A 12,419-nucleotide genomic window follows, 5' to 3' on the forward strand; every position below is an offset into this window, starting at 1 on the left:
AGGAAGGGAGAAAAGAAGGAAGGAAGGAATGAGGAAGGAAAGGAGTAAGGAGGGAGGGAGGTAAAGAGGAAGGAAGGAAGGAAGGGAGGAAAGAAGGAAAGAAAGGAGTAGGGAGGGAGGGACGTAAAGAGGAAGGAAGGAAGTGAGGAAGTAAGGAAAGAAGGAAAGAAAGAAGTAGGGAGGGAGGTAAAGAGGAAGGAAGGAAGGAAGGAAAGAAAGGAGTAAGGAGGGAGGGAGGGAGGTAAAGAGGAAGGAAGGAAGGAAGGGAGGATGTGAGGAAAGAAGGAAAGAAAGGAGTAAGGAGGGAGGAAAAGAGGAAGGAAGTACGGAGAGAAGGAATGGAGGAAGGAAGGAAGGAGAGAAGGATTGGAGGAAGTGAGGAAAGAAGTATGGAAGGAGGAAGGAACGTAGGAAAAATTAAAGAAAGAAGTATGGAAGGAAGGGAGGAAATAAGGAACAGTCAAAAGAGATGGGGTCAATTTGACCCGGGAGGACGACAGGAGGGTTAAATTGATATTAATAACACAATATACATATTTAAATAGCGTTATGTCAGTAATATGTGACTAAATGCTCAAACCTACTACATACTCAATCAATATGTACTATACACTGCCGGCCAAATGAACCATTAAGACTCATGACAGTGCAAGATACTCAAATAGACCCGTCATTTGATGCAGACTGTATCACATGACTGTATCACAGCTGGACTCATCCGGCCAGCGGCTCAGCGGCTCAGCGGCTCCTCACATCTCAGAAAAAACACACTGCAGCAGATTTCCAGACGGGCGTTATTTGAATAAACTGACTACATACTGGGAAATGTGAAAAAAGCTAATGTTAGTTTAATAGACTGAAGAAGTAATATACATAATATACTGCCTACTACAAACTCAATCAGTACTACATGCTGCCTACCAGGAAGGAAGGAAGGAAGGAAGCAAGGAAGGAAAGAAAGGAGTAGGGAGGGAGGGAGGTAAAGAGGCAGGAAGGAAGGAAGGAAGGAAGGGAGGATGTGAGGAAAGAAGGAAAGAAAGGAGTAAGGAGGGAGGAAAAGAGGGAGGAAGTACAGAGAGAAGGAATGGAGGAAGGAAAGGAGGAAGGAAGGAAGGAAGGAACGGGCGTTATTTGACTAAACTGACTACATACTGGGACATGTGAAAAGGCTAATGTTAGTTTAATAGACTGAAGAAGTAATATACATAATATACTGCCTACTACAAACTCAATCAGTACTACATGCTGCCTACCAGGAAGGAAGGAAGGAAGGAAGGAAGGAAGGAAGGAAGGAAAGAAAGAAAGGAGTAGGGAGGGAGGGAGGTAAAGAGGCAGGAAGGAAGGAAGGAAGGATGTGAGGAAAGAAGGAAAGAAAGGACTAGGGAGGGAGGGAGGTAAAGAGGAAGGAAGGAAGGAGAGAAGGAAGGGAGGATGTGAGGAAAGAAGGAAAGAAAGGAGTAAGGAGGGAGGAAAAGAGGGAGGAAGTACAGAGAGAAGGAATGGAGGAAGGAAAGGAGGAAGGAAGGAAGGAAGGAACGGGCGTTATTTGACTAAACTGACTACATACTGGGAAATGTGAAAAAAGCTAATGTTAGTTTAATAGACTGAAGAAGTAATATGACCAAATCTTCTGATCTTATACTTGATTAAAATGCAGTTTAATTAAATATACATAAAAAACAAACTATACAAAGTGTTTTAAGTTGATAGAAATGTGACTAAAATCTAAATAAAATCATTAAGATCCAATATAATCACATAATATACCGCCTACTACACATTCAATCAGTACTACATGCTGCCTACCATATTAACCATTAAATACACCATTTCCAGCAGACTCAGCAAATTTCCAAACAGGCATTATCTGACTAAACTGACTACATATTTGGAATCTACATTGTTACTGTCTCACCTGGAAACATATTAAAACTTAGTAAAGCCTTTTAGCCTGGCTCAAAAGAAGTCTTGCTGCTAATCTAGTACACAAATGGCGCTTTTCCACTACACAGTTCCAGCACTACTCGGCTTGACTCGACCAGTGGCCGGCAGTCTGTTGACGTCACATTTAGTATCGGCTCGGCTCGCTTGGAACCTCAGCAGAGCAGGTACTAAAAAAGTAGCAGGTACCAGGTACTATCCCTAGTGGAAACACAAAAAAACCCTGAGTCGAGTCGAGTAATGCTGGAACTGTATAGTGGAAAAGTGCCAATAAAAGTGAATAAAGCTCTACATGGTTAACAAACTGGTGAATGGACAACATGAGCAGCACATGGAACAACTTTAGCAACAACTACAGATCGAACAGCACTTTTCCATATGTTTACTCAAGTTTTGGACCTTATACAAGTATATAAATGTCAGAAAATTCTAAAAAAAAAAGGTATGTCCCCTTTAACTGTAGAATTATGTACTTTACTTCCCAAGTTAGCTTCAGTATTCTGTGACTGGCCGATGCAACAAAAGACATGGTGTCTACATATGGTTACTGTCTCACCTGGAAACAAATTAAAACTTAGTAAAGGCTCAAAAGAAGTCTTTGAAGAGATGCAATGCATTTTGGGGGCAGTTGAGTATGTGTAGTAAACTCAAGCTGCTAATCTAGTACACAAATAGCGCTTTTCCACTATAAAGTTCCAGCACTACTCGGCTCGACTCGACTAGTGGCCGGCAGTCTGTTGACGTCACATTTAGTATCGGCTCGGCTCGCTTGGAACCTCAGCAGAGCAGGTACTAAAAAAGTAGCAGGTACCAGCTACTATCCCTAGTGGGAACGCAAAAAAAACCGAGTCGAGTCGAGTACTGCTGGAACTGTGTAGCATTGTTACTGTCTCACCTGGAAACATATTAAAACTTAGTAAAGGCTCAAAAGAAGTCTTTGAAGAGATGCAATGAATTTTGGGGGCAGTCGATGTATGTGTAGTAAACTCAAGCTGCTAATCTAGTACACAAATAGCGCTTTTCCACTATGAAGTCCAGCACTATTCGGCTCGACTCGACCAGTGGCCAGCAGTTGGAACCTCAGCAGAGCAGATACTAAAAAAGTAGCAGGTACCAGGTACTATCCCTAGTGGAAACGCAAAAAAACCGAGCCGAGTCGAGTTGTGCTAGAACTGTGTAGTGGAAAAGCGCCAATAATCCACATACTATGCATTCAATTTGATGCCATGCTTAGTATGAATATCCCATTAGTATGCAATCCCGATCACATCCTGTGCCAAACACTCATCTTCATTGACTTCAGGTTTATCAGCCGCTGCATTGAAGCTAATTTCCAACTCTTTTTCCTAATTGAGTTGTTGCAGACTGAGGAGGAGAAGATGATGGTCCCTACCTGCCAGGACAAACAGATGGTATCCAGGCTCTCCCTGCTTGATGACGTACTCTCCCTGCTGATAGGTGCGCTCGTACATGCACTCCACCATGTCTTTGATCTGCTGCAGCTCCAGACGCTTCAGGTACTGGTTCTTGTTCAGCGCGTCGCACAGCAGCTTCTTCACGCTGTCACACACACAACGACAGGAGGAGAGTTAACGAGGAGGCCTACTGTGAGAGAATATAGTGTATAATCGACCGTCTAATCTGAGGTTGTAAAGGAATTGGGTGCTTTTTGATGACGTGGAGCACGGGTGTCAAACATGCAGCCCGTGGGCCAGAACCGGCCCGCCGAGGGGTCCGAGCCGGCCCTCTTTCCTTTCTGTGTTCTTTTCCTTCCTTCCTTTCTTCCTTCTGTCCTTCCTTCCATCTGTCCTTCCTTCCTACCTTCCTGTTTTCCTTTCTTCGTTTGTTTCTTCCTTCCTTCCTTCCTTTCTTCCTTCTGTCCTTCCTTCCATCTGTCCTTCCTCCCTACCTTCCTTCCATCTGTCCTTCCTTCCTACCTTCCTTTTTTCCTTTCTTTGTTCCTTTCTTCCTTCCATCTGTCCTTCCTCCCTTCCATCCTTCCTTCATGCCTTCCTCCATTTCTTCCATCTGTCCTTCCTACCTTCCTGTTTTCCTTTCTCCCTTCCTTCCTTCCTTCCTTCCTCCATTTCTTCCATCTGTCCTTCCTACCTTCCTGTTTTCCTTTCTTCCTTCGTTCGTTCCTTCCTTCCTTCCTTCCATCTGTCCTTCCTTCCTTCCTTCCTTCCTTCCTGCCATCTTTTTAATGATCTGGCCCGCATGAGATCAAATTGGTCTGTATGTGGCCCTTGAATGAAAATGAGTTGGACTCCCCTGACGTGGAGATTATTGTAGATTTATTTTTGTGCTTTTTGTCGGTGAGGAGAGAAACAGAAGAAAGAAAAAAGAAAGATTTATGAGCAGATTTAAACTCAGGACATTTCATTAACTACTGTAAGTGCACTTCAGATATACTGGAACTTTCCATTTTGCATGCACTCTTATTCCATTACATTTCTCTAACATTCATCTAGTCATCTATTGTTCTGAAAACTGGGATTTTACAATAAATATGAGATAACCAATATGAATTATGATAATGTACTTTTGCTTTCTTTTCTTCCTTTTAATGCTGAAACAAATTAACTGATTTATTGATCGACAGAAAGTTCATTTTCTCTTAATTGATTGAAGAAATTTCTCTGCTTCCAGTTTTTCATTTGTGAATATTTGCTGATTGTGAATTGATTGAATCTTTGGGTTTTGGGTTTGAACATATAGACTGATGGACCTTTTTCACTATTTTCTAATATTTTCTAAACCGAGTGATTCATTGAGACAATGATTGACAGATGAATCGATAATTTCTTTTCTTTCTTTTTTCTCAGTCTTTACATTTACTTTATATTTGTTCCTTTTTTCCTTTATTTAAGATTTATCTTCTTTGTTTTTCTGTTAATGTCTTTCTTCTCTTTTTTAATTTCTTCCTTGATTCTGCTATTTCTTCTTTCCTGATTTCTGTCTTTCCTTTCTATTTATTTCCTTGTCTTTTTTTCTTTCTTTCTTCCTTCCTTCATACAAACCTTTCTCTTTTTTCTTCTGTTACCACTTGCATCTTATTTTTTGACCTTTTACCACTTTGCTTCATCCTTGTAATCTTTCTTTCCTCTATCACTCTCTTTATCTATTTATTTCCTATCTATTTCCTTCCCTTACTTCCTTATGTCCCCTCTTTTTTCCCTCTCTTTCCTTTCTTTCTTTTTTTTTCTTTACATTTACTTCATATTTGTTCCTTTTTTTCTTTTATTTTGAAAGATTTATTTTATTTCATCTTTGTTTTTCTGTTAATGTCTTTCTTCTCTTTTAATTTCTTCCTTGATTCTGCTATTTCTTCTTTCCTGATTTCTGTCTTTCCTTTCTATTTCTTTCCTTTTCTTCCTTCCTTCATACAAACCTTTCTCTTTTTTCTTCTGTTACCATTTCCATCTTATTTTTCAACCTTTTACCACTTTACTTCCTCCTTGTAATCTTCCTTCCCCTCTATCACTCTCTCTTTATCTATTTATTTCCTATCTATTTCCTTCCCTCTTCTCATATCCCCTTCCTATTATCTTTCTTTCCCTCAATCTGTCTTTCTTATCTTTCTTCAACAGATCTGAAAACATAAAAATCCCCAAAACTGGAGAGTAAAACAATAAAACACTCTTCTTCACTGTGCATACTTTTACTTTAATGCACCATTATTGGTTTAGTGTGTTTTAATTGTAGTTTCGATGCTTGTTATCCCATAAATGAAATACTTGAAATACTGAAATTCTTTGTGCTTTCTACTTTATGGTGTGTTTCTGAGCCCACTGAGCCACCGTGACGCCCGCAACCACATTACTCACCACGTTTTTTAGTCTGAGTGATAAATATTTTGTCTCCTGTGAAAATGATGACTCTTTGCAGCCTCTGGGCTCCTTCCGATAATGAATCAAGTGAAACAGCGAAAACATAAAATCACGACGAGCTGTCAAAGTTCAACCGTTCTGCATTTTAACAGCTGCAGAGAGAAGAAGACATCACTTCCTTCGGGGAGTTGTAAAACCGAAAAAAAAGGTTAAGGGCCGAGGTTGAATGAAAAAACTATAGATCATGAGACCCGGGTCGCAGCTCGGGGAGGTGACCTGAGCAGGTGGTGGGTGGTCTGTTTATCCACCTTATCGGGTGTAATAAATTATCACTTTGGGTTTTATAAGAATAAGAGCAGCCCACATCTTTTTCCTCCCACCTTGCTGTGTCGTTACCAGGGTTACTATAGTTAACGAAAACTAAAACTAAAACTAGCAATGAAAAAGCAATGTAAAACTAACTAAAACCACAGACTGTATAAAAGAAATGGACGTAACATCCGTGACGTCACCCATTGGTTTGTGGACTGCTGCTTGGAAGCCAATAGTTTCAAATCTAGGCAGCGCCATCTTGAAAGTTTCAGGTGCATGCTGGGAAAAATAAAAACATGGATTCTACTTATATGGGCATGAGGCGGGGCAATGGGCGGAGCGGGGGAGGTTGCTATGGTTGCGAGGGCTGGATCTCGAGGACATTGGTCAATCAACCTGTCAATCAGGACGTAGCCACGCCCTAATGCATACCCTGCTTTATCATCAAATATAAAATCAGGGAGGCCAAAATGTCCCAAATGAACATCATACTGCATTGAAGAAGGCTTTAAACTAAACTAGCTCCCTCCTTCTCTCTTTCTTTCCTCCCCCCTACCTTTCCTCTGTCCTTCTTTCCTTCCTTCCTTCCTATTTCCCTTTCTACCTCCCTCCCTCCTTCCTTCTTTCCTCCCTCCCTCCCACCTACCTTCCTTCCTTCTTTCTTTCCTTTCCTCCCTTCCTTCCGCCTTTCCTTTCCTCCCTTCCTTCCGCCTTTCCTTTCTTCCCTCCCTCCTTCCTTCTTTCCTCCCTCCCTCCTACCTTCCTTCCTTCTTTCTTTCTTTCCTTTCCTCCCTTCTTTCCATTCCTCATTCCCTTCCTCCCTCCTATCCTTCTTCCGCCGTTCCGTCCTTCCTTCCTCCCTCCTTTTCCTCCCTTCCTTCCTTTCCTCGAGGACAACAGGAGGGTTAAAAACTAAACTAAAACTACTAAACCACTTGTTGAATTCACTAAAACTAAACTGAAATTTAAAAAAGCAAACTAAAAAAAAAAAAAAAGAAAAGAAATTTAAAACCTATAATAACCTCGGTCGTTACTCTGCAACGTGTTACGCTGCCATTCAACATTCAAGATGAGTATTCAGTTTCAAAGGGGCCGGTCTAAGGCATAAGGCTACCAGACAGCCTCATTTACATTAGTTTTCCTTCCTTTCCTCCTTTCCTCCCTCCCTCCTTCTCTCTTTCTTTCCTCCCCCTACTTTCCTCCCTTCCTTCCTCCCTCCCTCCTTCTTTCCTTCCTCCTTCCTTCCTTCCTTCCTTTCCTCCCTCCTTCCTTCTCTCTTTCTTTCCTCCCCCTACCTTTCCTCTGTCCTTCTTTCTTCTGTCCTTCTTTCATTCCTTCCTCCCTTCCTATTTCCCTTTCTACCTCCCTCCCTCCTTCCTTCTTTCCTCCCTCCCTCCCTCCTCCCTTCCTTCCTCCTTTCCTTCCTTCTTTCCTCCCTCCCTCCCTCCTACCTTCCTTCCTTCTATCTTTCCTTTCCTCCCTTCCTTCCTCCTTTCCTTCCTTCTTTCCTTTCCTCCCTTCCTTCCTCCTTTCCTTCCTTCTTTCCTTTCCTCCCTTCCTTCCTTTCCTCCCTTCTTTCCTTTCCTCCCTCCTTTCCTCCCTTCCCTTCCTTTCCTCAAGGACAACAGGAGGGTTAAAAACTAAACTAAAACTACTAAACCACTTGTTGAATTCACTAAAACTAAACTGAAATTTAAAAAAAGCAAACTAAAAAAAAAAAAAACTAAAATAAAAATAAAAACTATAACAACCTCGGTCGTTACTCTGCAACGTGTTACGCTGCCATTCAACATTCAAGATGAGTATTCAGTTTCAAAGGGGCCGGTCTAAGGCATAAGGCTACCAGACAGCCTCATTTACATTAGTTTTGGTTATATAATACATTCTGAGCTTATTAGCAACATATGTTTTAAACATGAGGAGCAGAGGGACTTAATCACTGCGATGGGGCAGCGCTCATGTTGTATAATCTGACGAACACTTGCTGTGACAAAAGGCAATTTGGCTTTCATGTTTGGAAATCTAACGAGACTTACTGCTCTCATTAAGCAATCTTTTGTCAAGCTACTGTTTGTGTGAACGGTAAATGATGCGACATGACTGAGAAGCCACACTTTAAAAAGGTTTGGACGGGGGGAGAAGGAACTCTTTATTCTGTCTAACAGATGTAGCACATGACTCTTTTTCTTCTTCTTCTTCTTCTTCACCACGTTTAAAAAAAAAAAAAAGCCGAAATGACAAACACACTCAGCTCTCAACACTTGTGTGCGTTTTTTAAGTTGTTAAGAAGAACAAAAGGAAGACAATAGTTTTTAAGTGATGTGGGAAGCATGTGTTGACTGGTCTGCAGAGTTAGATGTAAATGAAAAAGCCATGATGAAGATGAAGATGTTGTGCTTGTTGTCCATCTGCCTTTTCTTTCTCAAAAAAAAAAATGTGATTGCTGATCCAGTAAGGAGATTTCGGCTCGGATTACCGAAAATGTATCAATCACTGCTGCAATCAGGCTGGTCTGAGATAAGAATGATGTCATCTTTAGTCTCATTGTAAGGTGGAGGATGTAAAGACACATTGAAAAGCCCTTTAAGATAAGTTTATATATCAACTGATGGATATGTTTCAATATTTCTGATATTAATTGAGAAAATTATTAATAGATTGATCGATAATGACAATAATCTCTATTTTGCAGCCTTACTTCCTTCTGTCCTTTCTATTTCTTTCTCTCTTTTTCTTCCTTCCTACTTCCAACTTTTTTTTCCCAGTGTTTATATCTTAACATTTTTTCCTTCTTACTTCATTCTTTTTTCCCATCCTCTTTATTTTCTGTTTGTCTTTTCATTTAGGTTTTTTCCTTCATTCATTCTGCTATTTCTTCTTTCCTAATTTCTCTCTCCTTTCTATTTAATCTCTGTTTCTTTCTTTCTTTCTTTCTAAGGTGCAAATTGTAAAACTCTTTCAGATAAGTGATTTGGGGGACAGAAATAAACGTTCTTGTACTAAAACGTCTTGAAACTGGAAAATTATAATTTACATTTTTGAGTTTTTTTTACTTCTAAATCTGGTCTTCCTTCATTCTGATACTTCTTCTTTCCTAATTTCTCTCTCCTTTCTATTTCATCTCTGTTTCTTTCTTTCTTTCATTCTTTCTAAGGTGGAGTTTCAAAGGATCGTCAATACAACACTGTATATTGTGCACATTGTAAAACCCTTTCAGACAGAAATAAACCTTCTTGTACTAAAAGGTCTTCAAACTGGAATTATAACTTACATTTTTGACATTAAAGACTTTAATATCAAGCTTTTCTGAAGATGAACAACCACATACATTAACTTGTTGGTCAACCTGAGCCGATGATTACAATATGGGGGCTGAGTTTATCATCAAATTTCCTGATTTTTGTGAATTGCTTAGAGTAGTTTCTAACTTTGCTCCTCGTGAATTCACATCATTCCAGCTTTTCTGATATACAGTGTTTTATTTCCAACCTTTTCAGGCGTCTTGCTTTCAATCAATCAATCAAATGTTATTTATAAATCACCTTTCATACAGACTAGTAGTTCAAAGTGCCCTAACCCAATTCAGCAATTAGTCATGAGTTATAAAACCCCATAAATATAAGGCATATAAGACAATTTTTAAAATAAATGACAGTATAAGATATTACTTCAGGCTTGCTTTCAATCAATCAATCAAATTTTATTTATCTGGCACCTTTTGATCTGAAGTTATTTCCAATTCAGCAATTCGTCATGTTATAAAAACCCTATAAATATAAGGCCTATAAGACAACATTTTTATAAATTACAGTATAAGATATTAATTCAGCACTAGTAATAGATTTAGAAAGGTTTACAAGAATACATACACGAAATATAAACAGCCGGAAACGATTGTAGAATAAAGTGTGGTATACTGGAGAAGAGCTGTGTAATATATATAAACCTTATAGGTTTTTAAAGTAGAATAGGACCTTTTAAGTCATCTGATATAATAGTATGAGCAAAGATACTCAATGTGTGTGTTAACAGCCAGGTACAGTAGAAGGTCTGTAAATGATCCTGGTCCATTATCTGTAGATGTTGCAGTACCAGCTCACAGCCAGTAGGGGGCAGACAGCCTTACTGAGTAATGACTAAATTACTTTTCTTGGTCGATTTTGCATGTCAACACTTGTCACACACTTTACTATCAATAGATTTCTCCCTCTTCTTTCATTTTTATTTTTTAGTTGTTGCTATTTTTGAGCACCATCTCAAAACTAAATCATCTTCTTATCATCATCATCATCATCATCTCAGGTACTTAACATCCTCTTTTGGAGCGAGGCTTGAAGTCTCTCAAAATCTCCATTAGACATCAATTTGATATCAACTTACTTCCTAAATGTAATCTATTTCCTGACGGGGCGGGACATACTGTAACACAGGCGGTTACTATAAATCAATGAGATAACAGATGGAGGAAAGATAATTTTATTTGGCAGGCGGGGTGGAGCTTTGGTTTCAGTGGAGGGAATTTGGATTGATGCCTGTTTCTCTACCTGCTGATAAAGCAATAATCACTTATTTTGTTCTCTTCTAGGCACAAATTACTGTAATATTTAATTATAGTGGATCAATTTCCTTCCATGTTTTGTAAAATGGATATTGTGGGATGCAAAATTGTCACTTTTTTGAGTTATTAATCTATTTTAAAGCCAATTTTTGAATGAAATATAATCATCCTGGACCTTTTTTCTACCATATTATGTAAAATGTATATTCAGGCATGCAAAATTATACCAAACCTGTCACCTTTTGAGCTATTAATCTATTTTAAAGCCAATTCTTTTAATGAAATATCATAATCCTGGACCTTTTTTCTACCATATTATGTCAAATATATATTGTAGGATGCAAAATTGTCACTTTTTTGAGTTATTCATCTATTTTAAAGTCAATTTTTGAATGAAATATAGTCATCCTGGACCTTTTTTCTACCATATTTTGAAAAATGATATCAAACCTGTCACCTTTTGAGCTATGAATCCATGTTTCTTAAATGAAATATAGTAATCCTGGACCTTCCTCATATAGTCTGCCCTACTTTACAGTCAGTGAGCAGCAGCAGCAGCTGTGTTTTTTTTTTGCTCATCACACAATTTTTCCCTCTTGCCCGACTTTCACTTTACCACCCACGCCTTCTGCTGCTTGCATTTTTTAAAAGTCACATACAAGACTGAGATGGGCCAAGCCTGCGGGGGGTTTCGTGAACCATTAAGAGGTTCCCTCGTCTGGACTCCTTTTGTGTTTCAAACCCTCCCATGAAGAAAAACATCATCTCACCTCGCATCCTTCGGTACCCGGGCCTTCTCAAAGGAGAACTTAGGCAAGCTGCTGGAGTCGTATGTTCTAGATGAGGGTTCGGCTGATACCCCTGCTTTGGCCCCTTTCCTCCTGTTGAGGGTTTCCTTGATGCGGATGCTGAGGTTAGGGCTTCCCTTGCCGCTCGTTTTAATGGAAGGTTGACGTGATCCCACACCTGCCGATGCTCCGCTCTGGTTCTTCATCACATCCTGGAGCTTGTTGAGTTGGATGCACTTGTTCTGCAGCTCTTCGCTCAGCTCCGCCAGAGCTCGAGTCTGCTTCGCCAGCTGCTCCTGGAGACCTTTGATCTGCTGCTCTTTTGCACAAAGCTCTTCATCTTTCCTCTTGCCCTCTCGCTCCAGTTCCTCCACTCGGGCCCTCAGGGAATCCAGGGAGTTTTTGAACCCAGCGCCATGATCTTTATGGGTTCGGCCGTTGAAAGAAGCAGAGGAGCCATCTGGGTGTTTGTAACGCTTCGATTTCATTGAGCCGTTCCCCATCTTATCACCTGAGGAGACAGGAAGAGAGTCAAAGTCAACATTTGATGAAGAGTCTCGGAAAGCTACGGAGGAGGAGGAGGAGGAGGAGGAGGAAGTGAGCTCTCTGTCTGTGACATTTAGCAGGAAAAATATCTCTTTTGAGAGGAAGCTCGGTGTGAGGTTTCAAACAAAAAGAGCTGACGCTGTGAGGAGAGAAAACCGGAGAAAGAGAGGACAGAGGAGAGAGAGAGAGAGAGCAAATCAGTGTATAATGGTCAATGAATGTGTCTCCCCCATTTATTATTCAGAAGGCAGGAAGTATTACATTACATCAACAGTCACTCCCTATCTGCTCTCATGGCAGCACACACACACACACACACACACAGAGGAAATGCTGTTCAGGGAGGCTCATGGAAAACAAAATCACAACTCTTAACAATATAATTACATTTGAAAGTCATCTTTAAAGCATGTTTCTGTGTACATAACCAAAGAGCGTACACAG

At 40.0% G+C, this 12,419-nt stretch overlaps 1 protein-coding gene across 1 annotated transcript in view; it reads right to left on the reverse strand.

Annotated features, from left to right (window-relative positions):
* The window catches only part of prkg2 (protein kinase cGMP-dependent 2), a 44,774-nt gene extending 32,839 nt beyond the window's left edge, over window positions 1–11,935 (reverse strand). Inside the window, exons 1-2 of the mRNA XM_053326256.1 lie at window positions 11,412–11,935; window positions 3,335–3,501 (exon numbers count right to left, since the gene is read on the reverse strand). Of these exons, the coding sequence (XP_053182231.1) occupies window positions 3,335–3,501; window positions 11,412–11,932 (688 nt within the window). The 5' untranslated portion in view covers window positions 11,933–11,935. The remainder of the gene's footprint in view (window positions 1–3,334; window positions 3,502–11,411) is intronic.
* Window positions 11,936–12,419: the final 484 nt, after the last annotated feature.

This window comes from Scomber japonicus, chromosome 9, assembly GCF_027409825.1.
Source record: "Scomber japonicus isolate fScoJap1 chromosome 9, fScoJap1.pri, whole genome shotgun sequence".
Classification (NCBI taxonomy): Eukaryota; Metazoa; Chordata; class Actinopteri; order Scombriformes; family Scombridae; genus Scomber; species Scomber japonicus.